We start from the raw sequence: 23,331 nt of genomic DNA on the forward strand, positions 1-23,331 counted from the left end.
CGAACTTTTCGGATCCCTGCGAAGGGCACGCAGATCGCAGCTGAAGCAAGTGTTGCCGCTGTCGCGTGTGGAGTCGACCGTGTCTGCGTACAAAGGATTCACCGTCCCGCGCGGTCGAACCGTTTAAAATTTGCCTCTAAAGGCAGCGGAACTCAGGCGGTTGTGTGGAGGCGGCGGGAGCGAGCCTTCGCTGCCCATCGGGATGCGTCGACAAAGTTGACATGTAAGACTGTGAAGGCTCCGAAAGGACCTTACACAGGTCGCCTTGCTAACTAAAGTTCAACAGTTTAGTGATAAGAGCATGTGACTCGAGAGCCGCGGAAACAGCGACAGAAAGGAATTCCGGCGACAGTGGCAGTCGTATCGACTGCCGTCTTCGTTCTCCCACAAAAGTGCGCGAGTGTGTGTGAAACCCGGCGCATGTGTAGCCGTGAGTGGACAAGGAACAGCTCAAGCTCCGCGGCAGATGCCCGAGGAGCCAGCCCACAGAGGCGCTACGAGAGAACGCTCAATTCCCCCGCGGTCTCTACACCTCACTCCTTACAGATCCGAGTGTATCGGTGTCCTGCAGGCTGTGAGGGTGCCTCTGTTCTGCGCTGGCTCGGTACCTTCAAAAGGCCTGTCGCTTCTCAGGAAGCTCTTTCAACTCAGCGCACTCGGGGACGTGTGTCAAGTTGCATGCGATCGTCTGTCGCTTTGCTTTTCGAGCAAGCAGTTCAGTCTGGAGTGTCGAGACAGCAAGGAAGGCAGCGTGTGTTCGAACATTCGAGGCGTCTCGAAGAGAGAACTCTTTAGCACACTTGGCACACCGAAGAGACGCTGAGTTCTCCAGCGAAGGCATTCTCATGAGATTCTCCAGAAAACGGAGAAAAGCAGAAAGGCTCTTTTGCGGAAGGAAGCTGTCTCGGGCGATCGCCGCTGACATTCGCGGGGCTCGAGTCTCGACCGTTTCTCCCAGAGCATCTGCGCGGCGCATGCGGGGTCGCTTGTCTTCGTCTCTCCCCGGTGTGTGTCCGTGCATGCGCGAACAGAGGTCGTTTAGAGATCGCGACCGCGAGAAAAGGGGACAAGGCTCAGCACCGGCAGAAGAGTGGAAAGCAGAACAAGTGAAAAACGGCGAGGAAAATCAGCGAAGCCTCGAACTTCTCCTCTAGTCGAGGAGAAAGGGAGGCCGCGTATGCCGCACGCTCTCCCGGTGCCCAGCACAAAAGTGTGTGACTTTGACCTCGTAGAAAAGACCTCGCGTTCTCGCCTCTTCTTTACGACCTTTCGTCTCTTTTCACCATGCTCTTTCTCCTGTCTTGGGTACCTGAAGTCTTCGTCGGACCTCAGTCCCCGTCCGCTGTCTGCGGCTGCATGCTCTTCTGCCCTGCAAGGAGAAGCCGCCTTTGCCGCCACTCCGGAAATCCGTGCTCCTCGCAGAACGAAAAACGGAGTTGAGCTGTTTGTCTCTCCAAGACCTTTCACCTCCCGGTCACCTCCTTCCTCGACCTTCGAGGCTGCCTTCGTAATTCTCTCGACGAGAGAGAGAAGAAGCTTCTGCGTCGTCTTCTCTCTCTGTGTCGCGTTTTTCTCTTGCTTCTTCCCGTCATACACTTCTTTCCACCAGACAGCGGAAACCGTTAGGACCCTGTCTGTTGCTTTCCTGCCGATTTTGTTTCCTTCATCTCTCGAACGCGTTTGCCTCTCCCCTCAACTCCGTTTCCAGACCCTCTCTTCCTGTCTCTTCTCTCTCCTCCCTCACCGCCGAATCTCATCTCCGAGCTCATTACCCTTCCAAATACAGAACCATATCGAGTCGCGGACAGGCTTCGCAGAGACGCCGGGGTGCGCGCTCTCTCCTGCCCCTTCGGGTACTCTCAAGAGACTCCGTCGCGCGAATTAGCCTGCCGAGTTCCGATTTCGTCTCGCTTCTTCGGTGAACCATGGAGATCTACGGAGGCGGTGCGCGGCCTCGGCCGTCCGCGTCTTCCGCCCTCTCGTCCTCCGACTTTCACGAGCGCCCCGTGCTTCCAGACGCCCTGGGAGAGAGAAGCGCGGCGCTCTCTGCATGCGCGCAGGGTGCCAGCCTTGTCTTCAGCAGGGGTCGTCTCCGACTGTGGCCTGCGTTCTTCAAGTCATGCTGCCTGAAGGTGCCGCTCAAAGTCGTCGGGAGTATGTACACCTGCTGCCTGGTTGCGGGATGCGTCATCGGCGCGCGGCTTCAGCTCCTTGGACCCAGTGACGGTACGGAAGCTTCGCGTTGTTTTCTGCGCTGCGAATCTGCTGAGTCGGCGCTTCTCGCCCCGCGTGCGTCTCTCTGTCCCCGTCAGCCGCCGCTGCCTGACTCGACTTCTCAAGTCTCCCCTGCTATCCTGTCTTGTTTGCAGCAGTCTGGCCGGCCGTCTTGTCTCTCCTTTCCTTCCTCCTCGCCGTCTGCGCGCGCTCCCTTCTTCTCGCGCGTAAGTGTCTCCCCGTGGGTCTGTCAAGGCGGCAAACAGCCGAGAACGCGACGCGAGCGAGAGAGGAAGAGCGAGAGGGGAAGAGAGCGAAAGAGGCGGTCGAAAGGAGAAGAATGAGCGAGAATAAATGGAAGAGAAGGTGACGATGGCGACGAAGAAGATGACGGAACGCGGAAAAGGGCAGAAGCGCGAAGAAGAGGAACTCGTGACGAGGAAGGTCTCTTCCAGGTCACATCGACGCAGTTCGATAGGGTCAAGTCCACCTTCTTTTCTTGTCGGGGGGGCCTGTCTTTCTTTGTCGCGTTTCACAATCCACGTTTCTCAAACGCCTCTCTCCACTGTCTTCATTTCCTCTCTTCCTCGTCTCTTCAGCGCCGAGCGAGGCTGTCAAAGCTGCGTCCGAAGGCTCACTGCTCGGCCCTCTCTCTTCCCCGCGCTTCCTGCTGTGCCTCCTCGTCGCCGGCTTCCTCCACCTAGGCGCGGCTTCCTTCGCTCTCTCGCCTCTCCGCGAAGCCCTGCAAGAAGAGTCCCGCACGCTCCTGCATGCATTTCTCGTCCTCTTTGCTTGCGCCACGGTGTACGTCCCTCTGACTGTGCAGAGGCGAAACATCCAGAGAGGAGCTCCGAAACGTCTGATGTGGTGGAAATCGAGTTCAAAGAACGACGCAAGGTCTCGCGGTCCAGTTTGAACTCTAACGAAGGTTCAAATCCTGACAAGATTGTACCCGCGTCTCTTCCACTCGGAAGAGTTTCCCACAAGTTCTCTGTCTTCTCGAAGTCTCCTGCCTTCTCCCAGGCTTCTCAGTTTCTCCTTACGTCTGTTCTCAGCGCGAAACGCCTCGCAGACTGCCCCATCATCCCACACGCATTTCCTGTTATATATATATATATATATACATATATATACATATATATATATATATATGTACGTATGTTGTTGCGTAGATGTATGTGTACATGTATTTCTGTGTGTATCTATCTCCACATATATATATGTATATGTATACATACAAATGTAAATGTGTATATGTCTAGATGTGCGCGTGCATATTTGCCGCTTTTCTGTTTGATGTTGTGTGTTTTGTGCAGATTTCTCCATCTGTATCGTCACGTTGCGCAAAGTCGATATCAGCTGCTGCTGTGTCCCTCCAAGCCGGGGCCTGCGCCGATTCTTCTTGTGCCTTGCGCGCGTCTGGCTTGCGTGGAGACGCTCGCGGGTTTCCTCTTGGCTGTTCCTCTGTTTCTGTTGCTTCTGCCAGTCTTCCTGGTCTTCAGTTCCTTCCCTACGAAGGCGCGCTTCTCGGCTCCGGAGAGCCTCGCGAGTGCGCCGCTCGACGACGCCTCAGTCTCCACGTTTTCGGTTTCTTCTGCGCTCTCGCGGCCTCTCTCTTTCCTCGTCTCTCTCGTGTTTTCGCTCTCCCCGCGCCCGGGGTTCGCCCTAGACGGCATCTGCGACTGGAGCATCGCCATCCTCGTCGCTTCTCTCGTCTTCTTTCTTCTTCTCCTTCTCTTCAACGTCCACGGAGAGCTGCAGCAGCAAGCGCGGGCGTCAGACTGCCTCTCCGTCGCCTCCTTCATCGGCCGTCTCTCCTGTCCGTCTTCTCTCGTCTCGCGCTCCTGTTGCGCGTCGTCCTCTGTTCAAAACTCTTCCTTCTCTTCTTGCTTTCCTCCCTTCTCTTCCTCTGCGTCGGCCTCCTCTGGAACTCCAGCTGCACGCGACTGCGCGCCTCTCTCCGACTCTGCGGCGCAGCTCCTCGGCTTCTCGCCGCCACATGCCGGGACTGGGTTCGACGGCCAGGTGAGAAGCAGAAAAAAAATCGAAACCCGGGCCTTCCGAGCTGACGACAAGCAAATGCACAGCGACGAAAAACGCGTGTGAAGTGTGCCCTTCTCTGCCGATCGAGACAGACACAGTTCACCCCAACGAATCGTCCTGAACGGACTGCGTTTCGACTCTTGTCAGTTGCTCGACAACTAACCTTTGGCTCTTTACGGCCCGAGTCTTTCAGCAGGAGAGAAGACAAGCCTTCGTCGCCAGTTTCCTAGCCTGAAAAACGGAAAAACACAGTTCAAAGGGGGCGCAGGCAAAGCCGCAAATCGGACGACTGTCAGTGGAGGCAATTCGTGAACAGATCGCGCATGTGGTGTCTGGAGAGAATGATGAGTTCTTTCCTCCGTGACCAAAGACAAGTCGAAGACGCGCTGAATGTCCGAAAGACAACTCCGCACCTCGTAGACTCCACTGGCTCTCCCTCTCTCTCTGAAGTCCTGTCTCTTCCTTTCTATCTCAGTATTGCTGCTGTTGTGTGTCTCCCTCTGGCTTGCTGTCTCTGCCCGTCCGTCTCTGCGGCTCTGTCGCTGTGCGTTTCACTCTGTCCTGTCCAGTCTCTATGTCTCCCTCCCTATGTCTGTTTCCTCCTGTTTCTTCAGTGTCTCCTTCTTCACTGGCTGTACGACTGCGTGGAGGCGCTTCAGAGCTCCGTCGCTGCGGACGTACCTTCCGCGTTGCCGCCCTATGTGCCTGTTAGGCCTCGCGCGAGTCTTCTCTCGTGTGCGCCCGCTGGGTCTGCGCTCTGGGGTCTCTGCCCCGTCTGCGAGCGCGGCGACCTCGCTGGAGCCCCAGGCGCCGCCGCGACCGCGTTGGGCTCCACGGGACCGTGGGGCGCGGAGACGGGGGGCTGCCTCGGCGGCGCCTGGCAGCTCTTGGCTCTGCTGCAAGACCCCCACTCGACTGCTCAGGTGAGGTTCGGAGCAGGCAGAAGGGCGGTTCTGCTTTGCGAGACAGCGCGGCAAAGAGTCTGTGAGTTTTCTCGTTTTCCGGTCGGGGAAAGACAGAAAAGAGTTAACGGTCTTTTTCCACAGAGTCTCGGTTTCTCCTCTTTCTTGTTGTCAGCGCGAGAACTGCCCGCTGGTGCCGGCCCTCGCCGAGTTCTTCGCGGAGACCTCAGACGACTTCCCTCTGCTTCCACCCCACCCGCAGGCCTCGCTGATTCGCCCCTGCGATGCATGCAGAACGGGCGCAGGGGCAGCCAAGTGGGAAGAGGCGCGACGGAGCGCGAAGAAAACGGCCGCGAGCGAAGAAGGCGAAGAACTCTTCCTTTTTTCCAAACGCGAAGCCGCCACTCTTGCGGCGCAGCAAATGCTCGAAACCGGAATCTTCGGGACGCCCAGTCTGGTGAGAATCACGGCAAGACGAATGCTCTTTCCATCCTAGCATACACTTGACATCTCTCCACACACATTTACGCACATAGGTTCGTACTCACCGAAATACATGCACTTTTATATATATATATATATATATATGTATGGACTCAGTCATATATATATGTAAATATATAAATATATAGGTAGGCGCGTAGGCGTTTGTGTTTTTAGTGGGGATGTGCATCTCTGTTAGTAGGAAAGCGAGGACTTCTGCAGGGGTATTAGCGGTGCCTACACTGCTGCTGTACAACAGGCGCTCGCCGTGTTGCACTACGTCATCATGAGCTAATGTTCCAGACAGAGGAAAAGAGAGTAAAAACCTTGACTTCTACATGCAGGCAGGCATTTGCATGGATGTCGAAGAATCGAGAATTGAGGGGGGATGTCTTTGCTCGAAATCTCGTTCACCTGTAGGCGCACAACATGGGAACGCAAAACAACCATGCCTACAATTCTACATATACATGCATATATATATATATATATATATTTCTATGTATATTTATATGTACATTTGCGTACCTGAAGTGAGGGTCTCTGTGTGTGTGCATGCATGTCTTTGTCTTCCCGTATGTGTCATGTTCAGCTCTTTTCGTTGTACGGAAACCTGGTGAGAGGTTCGGCGGTGTACTTTCTCCGTCTGCTGCACGACATGCAGCAGTTGTGTGTGGCGGCCTCTCGCGAGCGGCGCGGCCTCGCGGGCTCGCCTTTCTTGTCTGCCTGTGGCGCCGCGGTTGTCGCTTCCTTCAAGAAACCGCGCGATGCCTCTCCTCTCTGGACCAAGGTCGAGCCATTTCTCCCGCCTCTCGTCTTCGCCTTCCTCAAGCGTCGCCTAGGCGCCTCAGCTGTTTCTGCGGAGCCGGAAGGGCATGAACTTGCCCGAGACGCATGCGGGGAAAAACAGCTTGCAAGAGAGCGCCGAGCGGCAGCTGGCGACGGCGCGGTGGCGCGGGGCATGGCGGCCGTCCTGAGCCTTCTCGCCTCGATCTGGAACCGGCGAAAAAGCCTCACGAGCGAGCCGGGACCCACAGGGCGCTCTTCAGTCTTCAACTCCGAGGAAACTGCCGCAGACGCCAGAGACGTCTGGAGAAAGGCGCAAGTCGAGTGCTCCGTCTTGATCAATTTTTTCGCATGCGCCGTCGAAGGCTTTGCCCTTTGGCTTTGCACCGTAGCCGCCGTCACCCGTCGGATCGAGCAAAGCCGCGAAGGACATTCAGGGCAAGAAATGGCTACTGGTGAGCATAGGCCATTCAGTAGAAGCCCAACGTATCTGAAGGAGAACGAAAAGGTGAATCGGAAGCGTGGAGACTCCGAAAATGCGCGTCCCTGCTGCTGTGTCTCCAGTTGTTGATATGAAAAGGTTTCTGGGGAAGGAGAGAGACGCGTGGAGGTAGACAGCCGTGTACCGCGAGAGCTCTCATTCTGCTTGTCTGCGATTTTTTTCCTGGAACCGTGCGACTCTTCATGAGCAAGTCAAGTATCCCTGGGGATGTCCATTCGAAACGAGGCCGCTGTGAAGTGCAGGCGACACCGCGAACAGTCCAGTGGGTGGCTGTTCTGTGAAACGCGCTTCCCTTCTCCCCGTCAGTACGAGCTGAAAGTACCTGAAAAGACGAGTGTGGGCTGAAACTGAATTCTTCCGAGTTTCGAGTGCATCAACTTTTTCTTCAGGCGCCTCCCACCCGCATGTCAGCGTCGCCGCCCGCGACGCCGCCGCCGGTCTTGTTCTCAACTCTGTAAGCCTCTTCGCCAGTTGTCTACGGCTTCTCCTTCCTCCTTTCCTTCTCCACACGGCGCTACTGCAACGTTTCGTTGTTGACTCTGTGGTTCTCGTTTTCTCTTCTTTCTTCTCCCCACTCGTATCTTCTTCGCGGCCTTCTCCCGCCTTCTTCTCCGTCTCTGCTTTTTTTCTCCCGCTTGTTCCTCCTCTTCTGAAAGGAGCTGCACACGGCGCGGCCGCCAGTTGCCGAACCGCGCGTGTCAGGTGCTTGAAAAAAGGAGAAAATGTCTCTGCTTTAGCACCGAGGCGATGCAAATTGCTTCGTACTCTCTGTGTGTGCACTTGCTCACTTGTTGATTTGGTTGCATGCAATGTCCTTTTCAGCTGGAGGTGCTTCATCAGCAGCAGCTGCTGCGGCGCTTTGCAGCTTCCGCTCGCGGCGCGAGCCCTGCGACCTCGGCCCTCTCTCCAGAGCTCTCCGCCGCGATGGACGAACTCGATAGACGTCGGTCAAAAAATAAAAAAAAACGCAAAGGACACTACACATCGCTGTCAAATCCTAAGATACATATATATATATATATTCGAATACAGTGGTCGATAGAAATATGAATTTGTACAGGTTTATATCTGGAGTTGCATATGAAAGTATATATATATATATATATATATATGGGTATGAGTATGCAGACGTGAACATGTGGGTGGATACGTAATTGTAGTTGTGTACAAATATATCGAGATGGACGTGATAGATAGGTGAACGCAGGTAGATATATCCGTCTGCACAAATGCACTGGGTGAGGTGGAAAATTGTGGATACGTGGATGTTTATATTTACATACACCTGTATAGATAGATGAGTAAATGTCGGTGTCTTGGCCGGCACACATGCTCGTGAATCCACGCGTACATGATTAAGATCGTTTAGTGTCGACTGGAGCGTTTGAAAGCGGCAGGGAGAACTGCATCAGGGAACTTCCAGGCTCGCCTGTCACTTTTTTTCAGGAGTGCGCCAGGCAATGCTGCGCATGCGCGACCACGAGGCTCTGCGGCTCCAAGCTCTCGCGGCAGGTCTCGGCCCTGCAGCTTCTCTCTCGCCTCTCACGCAGACGGAGCTGCGGAAACTGCTTTCGCAGTGAAAGACATTCCGAAAGAGGAGTTCAAGCCGCAGCCGTCCCCCGTGAAGGTTGCCAGAAGCGTTCAAATGTATGCATATACACATGCAATATGCACGCATGCAGTTGTGTGTACGCGCAAGTGTGTGTATATAGTTCCAGTTGCATTAGCTCTTGAGATGTCTGAGTCTCTGGAGTCCAGAGTGAGGAAGCCAGGAGGCGATATGCTTCGAGAGAAGAGCGTGGCTGCGAAGAGTGAAAAAAAAGGAATCGAGCAGTCCTCCTCCTTTTGTTTTTTTATCCTCTTTTTCTCCTCTCAGCAGGTGCGTTGTCTTGTGTTTATCGTTCATCGCTCCTTTCGCGTTCTTCCTCGTTTTCCGGGCTTTCTGATCCGGCGGGTCTGTGTGGAGGCTTTTGAAGGGGATGAGAAAAAATCTTTCGCGGAGCGAAGCGCATTTTTTCGAAATGACGAAACCGAGCTCGCCTAGCGCGAGGGCACCATGTGATGCTTGACGTGTGAAAACGCTTGAATGAATTGTAAACCATAAAGACCTTTGGCTCGTGACGCATCTCGCGGGTCTCTTCCACTTCCTTACTTTCATCTCGATGTCACTCTCTTCCCCTCCTCTTTCTCTCCATCTCGCTTTTCATGTTTATCTCCATTCTCTCTAGTCTCTTCCGTTCACTGTCGTGGAGCTGTGCTTTTCCTAAGATCCGCCGTGCATGCGCAGCTTCGCAAATTGAAACGAAATGCGTTTCGGGAGGGAACGACTCGCCTCGGAATGGTGCCAGGCGAAGTCGACAGTGTCCAGATGAACAACAAAGCAGCGCGGTTGTGTCTTCATCGCATGCACAAAGCACACAGAAAAGAGCCAAGAGGCACAGGCATGGGAAGAAGGCTGCTCTTCCACTTAGCTCGAAGAACCGACTCCACCCAATCAGCGAGACACGCAAATTGTCCGTAGTGCTGCTGCGTTGACCCAGAGAAACGAAGAGTCGCTCCTGGGTCTTCTTCTTCTCTCACGCAAACCAAGCGGCGTCTCTGTTCGCTCTGCTGCTTCGCCTGGTCTCCTTCCAGCACCGCTGAGAAACGTTTCTCTCTTCTCTGCCTGCCCTGCGCGGCTTGCCTCCACAGAGATCGATTTCGAAGTGGAGGCCGCCGCCGACAGGCATGCCTTTGAAGCCCTCTGGGTGCTTCGTCCAGGGCCGCTTGCGGAGGAACTCCGGGGCGGGGGCCTTGAGGAGGCGAGAGACCGTGGGGAGTTCGTAGTGCCGCAAGTAGGAGACGCCTACGACGTAGTTCTTCGGCCGACGGTAGAGACTCCGGTAGGGCGGCGCCCGGACGCCCACGGAAGTACCGAACGGGCAAGAAGCGACGTACGACGCCTGCACCACAGGCGTATACTGGTAGCGCGGCTGCATGCGCTGCAGTTCCCAGCGCGGGTCCGAGAGCAGCATGCCCCACCGGTGGTCCAGCGGATCTGAAACGCAAAAGCAGAAAGAGAAAGAAATAGCGACAGAGCGCGAAAGCGACCAGCCCTGTACGAAGGAGAGAAGAAGAAGCGAAATCAGAGAGCTAGAAGAACGGTCTTGTCTCGAGACTCGCAGTGGTTCTCCGATGACGAGAGAGCCTCACGGAAACGCGCTGCACTGCACAGGCTTCGTGTAAAGGGTCGAAGGCGGTCCGGTTCAGAGAACAAGAACATCAATGTGCAGCACCACGACCTCCACGCATCAACAGATGCGTCGCGAAGCCTTTCCTCCTCTACAGAGAAAAGCGTGAGAGCGAGGAACCCCACCTAAGTCGTTGTCCGATTCAGACTCGAGGATTTCGTCAAGCCAAATTTCGCCGGTGACGTCTCCAGACACCTCGGCGGTGGCAGTGACCTCTGCGTCGGCTTCTGCTTCATCGAGGATGTGGGCGGCGAACTGTCTGCACTCGTCATCCACGTCGAGACGGTGTGCGTTCCTCCTGTCGCCTGCTTCGCGGGACGGCCTGGGGCTCGGTCCCCCTACTGCTTCTGTCTCGGTCGCCAGCGGGCGATCCGCCAACTTCTTGTGCGCCACTCTGGCGAGGCTTCCCGGGATGGCTCTGCCCTCCCTTCTCCGCGCCTCTTCCACGCTTTCACTTGTCGTCGTCGAGTCTCTGCGGCCCCGACCCTCGTCGCTGTCTCCGTCTGCATGGTCCAGGCGGGTCTCCCAAACGGCGCCTTCTGCCCAGGTCCCTGTCTCCTTCGGCGCATTTGGATGCGACACAAAGTCCGGAAGAGGCGCTCTCAGCTGCGGAGGAGAGCCTGGGTGCGGGAAAGCGCTTGGGTGTGGAGAAGCGGCTGCATGCGGAGCAGCGGGTGGATGAGGAGGAGATCCACGGTAAGCAGGAGACTCGGGGAAAGGAGAAGAGGTTGAGAGAGGAGAGCTTGGCTGCGACGCCAACGGCGACGACTCAGAAAGAAGAGCGGGAGGACGAGGGAACAGAGACTGTGGAGGCAGAGAAGACTTGGAAGCAGCTGCTGTCTTCTTCGGGGCTTCCGTTTTCGCTCCCAGTGTTCCACCGAACTGTTTGGGTAGCACAACTTTTTTCGCATGCTCTGCCTTCTCTTGGGCAGGCGCCTTGGCGGGGCGAGGAAACTTCACTGAGACAGGGCTTTGCGTCATGGGTCCTGCACTGGGCTGCGGCTCCGCCGTCGCCTTGGGCGGCATCCGCAGAGGCGCAGAAGGAGCAGGACGATGCTCGACTGTCGGTTTCGGAATAGCTTTGCTTTTGCTGTCTGCAGGTCCCCCTAACTTAGGAGGTCGCGGGAAAAGGGAAGGTGACTTTTCGAGCGTAGGCTTCACCGACGGAGGCCGCGGGAAGGCTTTCTTCTGAAGCGTCGCGTCTGGACGCGATTCATCTTCTCGTTCATGTTTCTCCTCAGTTCCTTCTGCCTTGGGTGAGTCCTGCGGGGTGTGCATACTCGCAGGAGAGGCAGTGTCGGTTTGGCTGAGTTCAGAACTTCCCGCTCCTGCAGCCTGGGGCAGTGACAGAGAAGGCGTTTTCGCCTTGACTCCGAGAACTGCCATGCTCTTCGGAGGCACGAGCGCAGGAAGTTTCTTCCGCGCATGCAGAGGTAAGCCGGCCTTCTTCGGCAGCCCAGGCGCGAGGCTCTTGGTTATGTGCTTCGCCGGCGGCTGCAGCTGACTGAGAAGAGCAGACATCTCCGCGTCGAGGTCGCGCGCGAACGCTTCGTCGCCTTCGTCGTCGGAAGAAGCAAGAGACGTTTGCTCGCTCTCTTCCTCCATAACTGAAGAGACAACCTCCTCGTCCATGGCGCCTGCTCTCGAGCGTTATGTTTAGGCCCTTTGAGGTGCTGGGGTTTACGGTTCGCTTCTCGAGTGCATGCACATGCGCACAAATGATGTTGGCGTAAAGGACTTTGCCTGTCTGTCAGAGAGGCTGGAGGAGGCGTTGCGGCGACAAGACAGCAACGGAAAAGACAGTAGAGAAAAGCGCGGAAAGCACTTGCGTCCGCCCCCGGGGAACTGAGGGAACCGAGAGCGGAACCTGCTATCGAACGCGTACGAACTAGAACTTTATGAAACGGACCACAGGCGACAGAAAGGCGTCAGTAGGCGTAGGAAGCAAAAGCAAGTGAGTAAAAGGATGGGTAGACGCTTGAGAGAAGTGAGGACGTGGTTGAGCCTAAAGGAATGTCGCAAGGTTGCCCGGAGAGACTTCCACCAAGCTGGTGAGGAAATCCGAGTTCTTTCGACGGGAATGAGGCAGGAGAACGAGAAAAAAAGAGAAAAGAGGGCATACAGGAAACAGTAAAGGCAGACTTGAGCAGAGCCGCTTCTTCTGGTCGGCAAAAAACGACTCTCGACCAGCCGCTACTCGGGCGGGGCTACAACCGCGGGGAATGTGCGCTGCAAAGAGGCACCCGAAGCGGGCTTCTCCCAAGACGCAGGAAGACTGGCAATGCACGCGTGAACTCAGACGAAACAAAAAGACAAAGGGAATGGCGAGGGTAAGGTAAAAAGGAGCCGACGCAAGAGAGACACCACCGTTAAAATGGCGCAAAGGTGAGTACGCCGGTTGACAGACCGGGGTTCTACCGCGAACAAAAGCGCTGAGAAAAGCATGAAGAGTCTGCACGTTGTCACTCGCAGCAGAGAGTGCGAGGTTGCGCGTTGAGTAGATGGATCGCGTATGAGACATGAGACAGACATAAAACGGAAAGACAAGTCCTAGAACGCCAGAAATCCCGCGAACGCGATTCAAGACAAATGAGCTGCAAGGCAGTCAGCTGCCACGGCTACACAGGGCTAGAACAGCTGCGCAGAGATTCGGCGCGCGACATTTCCGCGGGAAAAACGGGAAGAACAAAAGGGTATAGGCGCCGGAGTAGACTGCTGGCGAATTCCAATTGAATTGGAAAGAGTAAGCAAAAAAAGAGAGAAATCAGGGGTAGTCGACAGTCTTTTACAGACGCCAGACAGATTGAGGCTGTCGCGGATGGCTCTCTCTACGACTGCCCCGCGTCGCTGCTTCGTCGATTCTCTTTTCCCGTTTGCCCAGCTAGCTTTTGCACGTCTCGTGTTTTTCCTCTTTTGGGGGGGGAAATGGCATTTCACGGTTGCCGGACACTCAGGAGAGATATGGGAGCAACGGTAATTACTCGTGCCTCCTGTAACGGTCGGCTTTTCAGGAGCGCGTCTTCATCGGTGTCTGTTCTTAGGGAAAACGCAGCTCTCTTCTTTGCTTGCTAAATGAAACAAGCATTAAAACACAAACAGGCGTGTTCAGTTTCTTTCATGAGGCTTGCCATGCCAGTTTTAATCGAGGTGCAATAAACCAATGACACAGCGGGTTCAGCACGCACTACTCACGGTTTCAGGGTCGGAGCGCTGCTGGTGCAGACGCCAGTTACGAGTGCTTGTTGATTCGGGTGACGGTGGAAGTTCTGTCATCCCGTCTGGAAGCTCGTCTACACGGGACAATACGCACTATTTTGGTCCGTCACGGTAGAAATGTCGACCTTTCTCTCCGTATTTATATCTGTACATATCTACACAGATATATAAAATAAGTGTCGATTGGGCTCGGCCTCGGTGAGAGTCAAGGTGTAATGTTGAGCGTTGCTGGTGACCCAAAGTCTGGAAATCTAAGGGTGCCCACGGCACACGGCGACACAGCCAGCGACGACTTTAAGCGGCATCGTACTACGATTGTTCGCTGTAAGAAGTAATGCGTGAATTGGTTAAGATCGGTAAGATTCTTTGTCACTGCATCTGCATATCAGTATGTACCGAAACGAAAATCAGGAAAACTGGGAAGTTAAAGGGGGTCGCTATAATCTCCACGGACAGAGTTCAGTGATATATTCAACGGAATGAACATATCTGCATACATTTACTCTCTAAGCAAGCGTTTATAGGGGGCAGAGGGAGGCGGCTCTTTCGTAGGGGAAGTCATAGTTCCGTTAATGATGTATCACTGCTGGAAAGGATGTCACAAAAATGACCATGTGCAGAAAAACAGAGCGCGGACAGAAGTAAACAGCGACCTCTTCACTAAGCAATCTGCAGTGAAGGTGCACACTTCCGTCGGTGGTTCAAGACAGAGGAACTGCTGGCGGCCGTCACGTGCAGCTCGCGGAAAAGAAACGTCTTGTGTCTGCAGAGTCTCGAAAGACAAACGTTCCAGTGGTCTTCCCTTGCCACTCTCCCAGCCGCAATTGGCAGGGCGAATCTCTCTGGTGTTTCGTCGTTGCGAGAAACAGTCCAGCACGGTACCACTAGGCTTGAACTAAGTTTAAGCGCTTGTCAACGCTCCACACTCACTGCAACGTTCATTATTCCGCGGGTAAGAATTTTGCGAATTCGCAGAATCTAAAGCACGCACCCAGAAGTGAAAGTGTTCGTGTCGGGGAATTACAGCTGCGTTTTAGATTCTGGGTTGGTAAGACGAATTGAGCTTTGCCTGAGCTATGGAATCTGTGCGAAGCCTAAGATCAGTGTGAGCGGCTCAAGCTTCAGCCGTCTGTCTGAATTCAGATGTATTGTGTCTCTATTGTCAATTTTTTTACGAGGGAGGATAGGTACAGACACAAGTGCCCTTGATCCAGGGTCATGCCGCCGCACTCGGAAGCCTTTCAGTGCGCTTTCCACCTTTCCATGGAGGTTTTTCTTTCCGACATGAACACACTGAAGGGGCAGCTGTACAAAAGGGTAGAGTGCAGTGGAACAAAGTGTGCAACATGACACCAAATTTGACGGGTCACTGCCTGAAGCGTCGACGTGAGTTTCGATCCACAAAGTGAGTAGAAATCGACTCCAGAGTTGAAGGAGTCAGCTCCTGAATCAGAATGTCGTAAATGAAGGTGGTTTTCCATGGACGCTCTCACATCTAAAGGACAAGTTAGGCAAAACAGCAGTATCTGGGAGGGGAACGACAGACGACAGCAGTGAGTACTTGATGTGAAGAAGTAGCGGCGGTTACCTTCTTTATTTTGCGCAAAGGCTGCGAATACCTCTTTTCTGGCAGAAACAACGGAAACCTTCTCTGCTCTGAGGGTTTACCGCACGTACTCCCCTCTCTTGCTAACGATCTGGGGCGGCTTCCGCTCTGTCGTTACTCTGCACCTTGTTTCTATCCCGCGGCTCAAGGGATCAAGGCGCTTGGGACGCAGTTCCACTTTTCTCGAGTGGCAGTTTCCAGTGCATTACTCCTTTCGGTGTGTCATCTCTCGCTTTCTCCACAGAAGCCAGTCGTGCTTCGTTCTGGCAGTGTTTAAGAAATAACGGGAGCACGGCAAATCGCACACTCCCAGGCATTGCCGTTCTGCCTCTATATACGGGTTTTTGCGGTCTCTAGCAGCATCGCGGTGTTATCGACCCCATGCAACTCAACGTCTTCCACGTCGTTTCCCCCTTGTGTCTTTGTAGAAACCGAAGGTTCACCGTACGTGCGTACAACGAAGCCGACGGTGTCGCAACACAACCCTGCCGACTAAACATCCGCCTCTCCGGGGAGGATCGTCCGCGCTCCCGCGTGTGGCGGCTCATCTTAAATACTCGTCTTTCTGAGTTCGCCTTCCCGTTAGCAAAGGTTTCCGGAAATGAGGAGAAGCAACTCTGCTCACATTGCGCTGCGTCGGGTTTCTTGGTCTGTATCGGGGGACTTTGTCCACTTCCGCCTGGGGCGGAGGCGTTCCGACCGTGCGGGGTCGCCTGGGCCTGCTGTGTCTCTGGAGTTCGGGCATGCGAGGAACGAAAAATCCGCGCAGCGGAGAGGAAAAACAGTCTGTCAACAGTCGTTCACCCTTCCACGCGCCAATTCTTCTGGAACCCTTCGTTCGTCTGTGAACACGGTGTACAGACACCCCAAGAGACGTCGCTCCAGGGCACCGGGCGTGCATGTCCGCCGTTTTTGTCGCGCCATCTTCCGCGCGGGAATGACGGGATCGCGCGCATTATGGCATGCGGCGTCTGGCATGCCCCCCGAGGATCGTGCGTGCTCTCTGCGGACGCTTGTGTGAAGTTGGGCGGCGCAGCGCTTTGTCGGGCCCTGACTATTTTCGTTGAATTCTTTCCGGTCCGGCGCTTGGCATCTGTGATCGGTTTTTCGCGTAGGTCGGAACCGACGCCTCTTCGAGGCGGAAGACACAAAAGTACCGCAGTCGGCGGAAATTGCGTTCCGCGGGGTGTCGGCCAGGTGGGGTTGCCCGCCGAGGACGCTGAAGATTTCCGTTGTGTCAAACCGAATCGAGGCGCCGACAGACAACGCAGCATTCGTTTTTCCTCCGTTTTCATCTGCGTGGAAGCGCGTGCTCCTTCCACGACGCTCCTGCCGCGGTCTTCGCGGTCCTTCTCTCGCCAGATGTACCGCGAAAACTGCCCGGGCTTCGAGTACCGCCTGTCGCTTCCGTCTCCTCCCTGGGGTACGCTCTAGCCAGCCCGGTCAACCGGGCAGTTTGCCTGTCGGTGCGATTTTCTCCTTTCTCTGCCGTCACTGACTCCGAAGAAAAAAAATGACGGGCGGCGCGGCTGCGCCCCGCTCCTCTTCGGGGGCCTCTCGCACACCTCTCTCTCTGCGTTTCTCTCTGACGCTTCTCTGCTCTCTCGTAGCCCTCCTCACTCTCTCTGTCTCTCTCTCCACTCCCGCTTCTCACACCTATGTCTTCGCCGTCGTCGCCGCCGACACCGGCGTATCCTCTGTCCCTGGACACGAGCGTGGAGCTTCCAAGGCCGGGCCAGACGCGACCGTGAAATCTAAGAGGCGTCGTGAGAGATCCAAGAAAAGCGATGGAAACGTCTCCGCGAAAGGCGGTCCAGAAGAGTCAGAGATGCAGGACCAATCGACCACCGACGTCGACTTCGAGACAACGCCTCCCGTGGCACGTGATGCAAAGACTCAAAGCAAACGTGATGCAACGACAAGAGGGAAGAAGGGCAAGAGGAGCAGAAGGAAGCGTGGTGAGAAGTCCAAGAAAGGCAATCGGGAGGCGGGTGCGAAAGGCGATTCAGAGGCGTCACTGACGGAAGGCGAATCGAAGGCCGACATCGGAGGGGAGACGACAGCCCAGGTGGAACGCGATGCGACAACAAAAGGGAAGAAGAGTAAGAGGAGAAGGAGCAGGAGCAGAAGGAAGCGTGGTGAGAAGTCCAAGAAAGGCAATCGGGAGGCAGGAGCGAAAGGCGATTCAGAGGCGTCACTGACGGAAGGCGAATCGAAGGCCGACATCGGAGGGGAGACGACAGCCCAGGTGGAACGCGATGCAACAAGAAAAGGGAAGAAGAGTAAGAGGAGCAGGAGCAGGAGCAGGAGGAAGCGTGGTGAGAAGTCCAAGAAAGGCAATCGGGAGGCGGAAGCGAAAGGCGATTCTGAGGCGTCACTGACGGAAGGCGAATCGAAGGCCGACATCGGAGGGGAGACGACAGCCCAGGTGGAACGCGAGGCAACAAGAAAAGGGAAGAAGAGTAAGAGGAGAAGGAGCAGGAGCAGAAGGAAGCGTGGTGAGAAGTCCAAGAAAGGCAATCGGGAGGCGGAAGCGAAAGGCGATTCTGAGGCGTCACTGACGGAAGGCGAATCGAAGGCCGACATCGGAGGGGAGACGACAGCCCAGGTGGAACGCGATGCAACAAGAAAAGGGAAGAAGAGTAAGAGGAGAAGGAGCAGGAGCAGAAGGAAGCGTGGTGAGAAGTCCAAGAAAGGCAATCGGGAGGCGGAAGCGAAAGGCGATTCTGAGGCGTCACTGACGGAAGGCGAATCGAAGGCCGACATCGGAGGGGAGACGACAGCCCAGGTGGAACGCGATGCAACAAGAAAAGGGAAGAAGAGTAAGAGGAGAAGGAGCAGGAGCAGAAGGAAGCGTGGTGAGAAGTCCAAGAAAGGCAATCGGGAGGCAGGAGCGAAAGGCGATTCAGAGGCGTCACTGACGGAAGGCGAATCGAAGGCCGACATCGGAGGGGAGACGACAGCCCAGGTGGAACGCGATCCAACAAGAAAAGGGAAGAAGAGTAAGAGGAGCAGGAGCAGGAGCAGGAGGAAGCGTGGTGAGAAGTCCAAGAAAGGCAATCGGGAGGCGGAAGCGAAAGGCGATTCAGAGGCGTCACTGACGGAAGGCGAATCGAAGGCCGACATCGGAGGGGAGACGACAGCCCAGGTGGAACGCGATGCAACAACAAAAGGGAAGAAGAGTAAGAGGAGCAGGAGCAAGGGGAAGCGTGGTGAGAAGTCTAAGGAAGCCGATCTTCAGGAGGGTGCGAAAGGCGATTCAGAGGCGTCACTGACGGAAGGCGAATCGAAGGCCGACATCGGAGGGGAGACGACAGCCCAGGTGGAACGCGATGCAACAACAAAAGGGAAGAAGAGTAAGAGGAGCAGGAGCAAGGGGAAGCGTGGTGAGAAGACCATGAAACGCGATACGCAGTTGGCTGGGAAAGGCGAGCCGCAGACGGCCGCGATTGTCGATGCGTTGCTCCAGATGGAGAGCGGGTCGTTGACCGAAAGGGAAGCCGTGGCAAAAGATCCGAAAGAAGGTAATGCAGATGCGATTGTCGGGACCGACTCGATCGAAGCAAGAGTCGCTGTCAGCGCGGAGAGAACGGAAGAAGGCGGCAAGCCAGCTGAGGCGGTTTCTGCCGCCGATGCTTCCAAATCGGCCGAACAGGGCCGGCAGAAGTCCACGAAGAGGGGGAAGAAGCGCCACCGCAGAAACCGCAAGAGGAGCAAGTCGAAGAAGTCTCACACAGGCTCCAGCGCGCCGACCACCGCTGGTGTTTCCGCACCGACAGGCTCGCTCCCCCTGTCTTCCGAGACTCCGACCTCTGCAGAAAAGGAGGCGACAGAGTTTCTGCTCAGCAGCGGTTTCCCCGCCATCTCAGCGGTTCTCGCGAGTCGCGGGTCGAAGCTTGACGCCGCGAAAAAGTCGAAGGGGGCCCCCGGGTCGACCTCGGTGGTCGATTCGGAGTCAGTCGTTTCAGGACGCGAGCGACAGACGCACGATGAGTTTCTGCCTCCCGTCGACGTCGCTTCCGTACTCAGGAGGGCGAACACAGGGGACGAGTCTCTCTTCGACCCAGACGAGGCGGATAACACCAGCGCTGCGACCAAGGCTTTTGAGGTGACAGATGACGAACCCAAGGCTGAAAAGCCGAGTGAGACTGAAACGCAGTTACAGGAGTTGATGGCGACTGTTCCTCAGCTTGACGAGCTGTTGCAGAAGTTACCTAAGCTTGAAGAGCTCGCGACGAGGGTTCCTCAGCTTGAAAGGCTGTCCGAGAGTGAGGCTCAGCGTGAAGCGTCAAACGAGCATGGTCGTCATTCTGCCGAGCTGAGAGCGACTGGTCCTTCGCTGGATGAGCCAATGCGTGGGCCTCGGTTTGGCGCGCTGCAAGCGACCGAGTCGAAGCCAGTCCCGACGTCTCTCGCGAACGTTCTAATCTCGTCTCTTGTCTTCCCTCCTCGCTTGTCGTTGCTCTTCGCCCAGCCTGCCAGCGGGGCGACGCAGAAGAAGGCGACCGTTGGAGAACAAACTTCTCCGGCAGACTCCCCGCAGACGAAAGGAGCGCTGCCGCCGACTGCAGAGTTGCCGAAGGAGCGGGCAGCGGCTAACTCGAATGTCGAGACAACAGCTAAGTCTCAGGGCGACAGCGAAGCGGAGAAGCTGTTGAAAGAGTTGAGGGAGCTCGAGAAGGGGATGCAGTCGCAGACGGTCGGAGACATCAGTTCGACGCGGGGTGAGACAGAGTCTGACAATTCGCGGACTCGGCCCGAGAGCGATATCAAGTACCGGGGTATGTCGGGCTCGTTTTCCGGTTCCGGCCCGGCATCTTCGCGGCATATGAAGCACCGCGTGAGTATTCGTGGTTCGTTTGGTGAAGCGGATGTTGTCCTTCTGCACCAAAAGCCACAACGCGGCGACGAGACCGCCGAGCGCACCAGCAGCTTCTCGGCAACCGCCGACAACAGCGTCTCTGGGCCTCGGCGCCGCGGCTTCGGCCCTGTCCCGCGCTCCATCTTCGGTTCCGCGTTCAGCGACTTGGAAGCGGAACTCCAAGGCGACGTCGCCGAGTTCGGTGACGCGGCCGGCATCGAGGAGAGCTTCGGCTTCTTCGGCGAGAGGCGTGGCGGGGGTGACCGCAGCCGCCGCAGCCGCGAGCGGAGGAGCGAGGACCGGTCGCGACGCAGACGCAAGGGCAGCAAGGGCCATCGCGAGGCCGGTTCGTCTGCAGCAACCCCAGGCTCGAGACACCTGCGGCAGGTGGACCGCCGATCCGGATTGGCGCGCGCCGAAGACGTCGACCCCGAAGAGAGCAGTGAGGAAAGTCGCGGAAGCCGTGAAGAGCACTCCATGAAAAAGCTGCCAGCCCGCGAGCGCAGCTCCCGATCGGCCGGTCCGAGCCTTTCGCGCAGACGTTCGCGCCTCGATCACGAACTGGAGCAGCGACGTGCCAAGGAAGCGATGGAGGCGGCAGAGACGTTCGACGAGCGCGGTGGGTACGGCAGCGGAGGTCACAACTGGCTGACGCCTGGGCCGCCCCTCGTTGTGTCTGGTGAGAGCTGGCCGAGACGCGGGCTGCTGTATCCGGAGCCGGCGTTGCTGTTGGAGGACTCTCGCGCGGTGCAGATGATGGAGAACGCGGCGAAGGAACTTGCGCATTCGCGGCAGACGCCAGTTCTCCCGGGCGACCGCGGCAGAGTCGCCGCCGCGGGTGGCGCGTTCGAGAGGCTCTTTCCACGTGGTGCCCTGTTCACACTGCAGCCGACGCACGGTCAGCCGTTCGAGCCGAAGACCTTGAAGCGCGGCCGCTTCCTCAAGGCCGGCGGAGGCACCCTTCTCTTCGAAGTCTGGGAGGGTCGAACGCGCTGGGCCCTGCGCCTGCACCTGACGGAGCTGAGTGAGCGGGAGCGGACTGGGCTCGTGTCACGTTTCCCCGTCGACCGAGTTTCGGGTGCCGGCGTGAGTGCATGGCAGCGGACGGCGGATGGCGTCTGCGCAGAGGCTGAGGAGCTCGAGCTGCATGCAGTGCGGATTCTCATGCAGCAGAACGAGCAACCGCGGGACCTGTTCTGCCGCGAGAGAATCGCGCTGCCCGTAGCCGTGGGCGAAGTCTCCTCGCTGCCCAAGGTGACGCAGCTCCGCGACGGCGAGCACGTGACCAACATCGGAGGCCTGTACCCGCTCGCGGCATGCGACATGCGGGAGCTGGCGGAGCAGTACGTGATGCCCGAGGAAGTGAAGCTCGAGGCCGTGCGGCAGATGGTTGCGGCGGTCGGCCGTCTGCACTCGCGTGGAGTCGTCCACCTGGACCTGAAGCTCGAGCACTTTCTGCTCGACAACCATGGCAAAGTGTACCTTGGAGACTTGTCGACGAGCGAGAAGATCACGGGCGTCAACGTCGAGCCGACCAGCTGCGAGTTCGGCTCCCTCGAGAGTCTGAGCCCCGAGCACCTCGCCTGCTGGGCGCGACAGCAAAGGAAGTTCACGCCCTCAATGGCCACCGACTCGTGGTCTCTCGGTGTCGCCATCGTCCAGCTATGGTGCGGCGAAGCGCCCTTCCGCGTCCCCGACGCGCTCTGGAGCAATGGCCCGGTCGCCGTCGCGCAGTACCTCGACCAACTCCTCAGACGGACAGATGGGGAGATCGACTTCTCCGGCTGTCCAGGAGGCGACATCACGAACCCTGAACTGAAGCGCATTGTGACTGGCCTCCTCACTTACGACCGCGTCAAGCGCTGGCTGCCGCTTGACGTCCTCTTCACCTCTCCTCTGATGATCGACCCCGCTGTGGCCAGAAACGCATCGAGCCCTTCCGTTTCTCCCTTGACCTCCGGGAAACGCTCGAGCAAAAACAGAAAAAGAAATAACTGATGTAAACCGAGAGACAGATGCTGGTGACGGGCGGAAACAGCTGGCGGAAAGTGCGATATTTAGGTGCCCGCGGCTGCTTCCCCAGGGCACAGTGCAGAGGTGGAAAAGCAAATGTCTCGGCAGAAACTGGAGGTGGATCTGTTCTGAACGTAGAAAAGAATGCAGGTTCTCTTCTCCGTGCCGCGCTCTCGGAGAAGCAACGGTCCTGTTCGTCTCTACGAGGAGGCACTCCAGGCGGAACATAGAGACGTACATACAGCGCGGATGTGTAGGTGTTTGTGTATTGTCAGTTGATTTGTGTGATGATGCGCTTTCGTAAAGGAAACTTGCCCGCCGCGCTCGCACTGGCAAGCAGCTTTCCTGGTTTACTTGAGGAGACAGGATTCCTGACGTGTCGTCCCGTCCCGAAGCAACTCCAGCCCAGCTCAGAATTGTGGCAGAAGTGGGGGCGCAATTTTTTGTCAGTCGTTGTCCGGGTACGTCGGGAGTCCAAGACCGCTCTCGGATCCCGGAAACAGTTTTTGCACTCGCTTGTTCGCCCTCTGCGGCCGGTTCTATCCCTGTTTTTCCTTTTCATCTTCGTGGTGGCACGGCCTGTTCCGGTTTCCCCCGGTCTGGGTGTACTGCAAAGACCTGTCTCATGTTAGTCTATTCGCATAGCCGTCCTTTTGGCGTGTGTTATTGAAGTTTCAAAACGGGTTATACAAAGCTTTGAAAATGCTTTCATGTGTGCATGTCCCAAAGCAAACACAGTTGACGAAGTTCGTTTCGTCTTTAACCGTATCCAAGGCACTGCCAATGCTCGGTAGGGCACACCGAAGAACTGATTTCTCTACAACTGCGGCTTTTTCCTCTGTTATCCCCTTCTTTGACTGAGTTCCCTTCTCCGCGTCGCTTTGTGCTTCGGAGTGGTTTAAGGCCCGTACGGTTCACGGAGGATAGCAAGGCAGAGACATCTCAAGGTACCTGAAGCTACGCGATCTATGGAGATTTTCACGGGACATCAAACCGAGGAGTTGCTGCAGCTCACCCGGAAACGCGACCAGCAGTCAAAAACACAAGGCACCCCAACTCGGAAGCAACGAACAGTCCGTGACTGTGTTAGGAACGTTTCTCACGAACAGGACTATCTCTCTGACAAAAGCATGAGTCGACCCGGCCATTTGGTTGCGGTTCTCGGTGGCCGGCAGAAGCATGTCTGTTCTGTGTTATGGCTGACTTCCGTAATGAAGACGTGTGAGATCATGCGGCATCGCAATATTTGAGGAACTGTCACGAGCATTTACAAACAGACCGAAACACTGGAAACAAAACGACGGCGTGCACGGAGAGAACGGCCGAGGACCGCACTCTGTGCGATCGGAACATGCACCGCCAGAAATAATGATCTGTCCGTGTTGAGGAAGCTGTCTAGGCAACGCTACGCCATCTGTCGTCAAAGTTATTACTTTCTACACAAATCCCATTTCTGCGCGATCTTCTCGGACGTC

General features: G+C 56.3%; 4 protein-coding genes across 4 annotated transcripts; 3 read left to right on the plus strand and 1 right to left on the minus strand.

The window, feature by feature from the left end:
* Positions 1-1,100: 1,100 nt before the first annotated feature.
* On the plus strand, positions 1,101-8,836 carry TGME49_281640 (hypothetical protein). The gene is made up of 10 exons (XM_018781881.1): positions 1,101-2,226; positions 2,370-2,441; positions 2,814-3,018; positions 3,531-4,239; positions 4,872-5,180; positions 5,335-5,616; positions 6,235-6,883; positions 7,320-7,384; positions 7,753-7,873; positions 8,377-8,836. Exons 1-10 carry the CDS (start codon positions 1,926-1,928, stop codon positions 8,508-8,510), a joined length of 2,847 nt encoding a protein of 948 aa, XP_018637459.1. The 5' UTR covers positions 1,101-1,925; the 3' UTR covers positions 8,511-8,836.
* Positions 8,837-9,101: 265 nt separating this feature from the next.
* Positions 9,102-12,949, minus strand: TGME49_281650 (hypothetical protein). Its single transcript, XM_002371353.2, has 2 exons — positions 10,286-12,949; positions 9,102-9,967 (listed from the first exon to the last, which is right to left on the minus strand). Exons 1-2 carry the CDS (start codon positions 11,790-11,792, stop codon positions 9,507-9,509), a joined length of 1,968 nt encoding a protein of 655 aa, XP_002371394.1. The 5' UTR covers positions 11,793-12,949; the 3' UTR covers positions 9,102-9,506.
* Positions 12,950-15,939: 2,990 nt separating this feature from the next.
* TGME49_281660 (hypothetical protein) lies at positions 15,940-16,416 on the plus strand (the record flags this gene model as incomplete). Its single annotated transcript, XM_002371354.1, has 1 exon — positions 15,940-16,416. One exon carries the CDS (start codon positions 15,940-15,942, stop codon positions 16,414-16,416), a length of 477 nt encoding a protein of 158 aa, XP_002371395.1.
* Positions 16,417-16,495: 79 nt separating this feature from the next.
* Positions 16,496-23,268, plus strand: TGME49_281675 (protein kinase, putative; the record flags this gene model as incomplete). The annotated part of the gene is made up of 1 exon (XM_002371357.2): positions 16,496-23,268. The coding sequence occupies one exon, from the start codon at positions 16,496-16,498 to the stop codon at positions 21,839-21,841; it is 5,346 nt and encodes a 1,781-aa protein (XP_002371398.2). The 3' UTR covers positions 21,842-23,268.
* Positions 23,269-23,331: the final 63 nt, after the last annotated feature.

The sequence above is a fragment of the Toxoplasma gondii genome, chromosome VIIa (assembly GCF_000006565.2).
Source record: "Toxoplasma gondii ME49 chromosome VIIa, whole genome shotgun sequence".
Classification (NCBI taxonomy): Eukaryota; Apicomplexa; class Conoidasida; order Eucoccidiorida; family Sarcocystidae; genus Toxoplasma; species Toxoplasma gondii.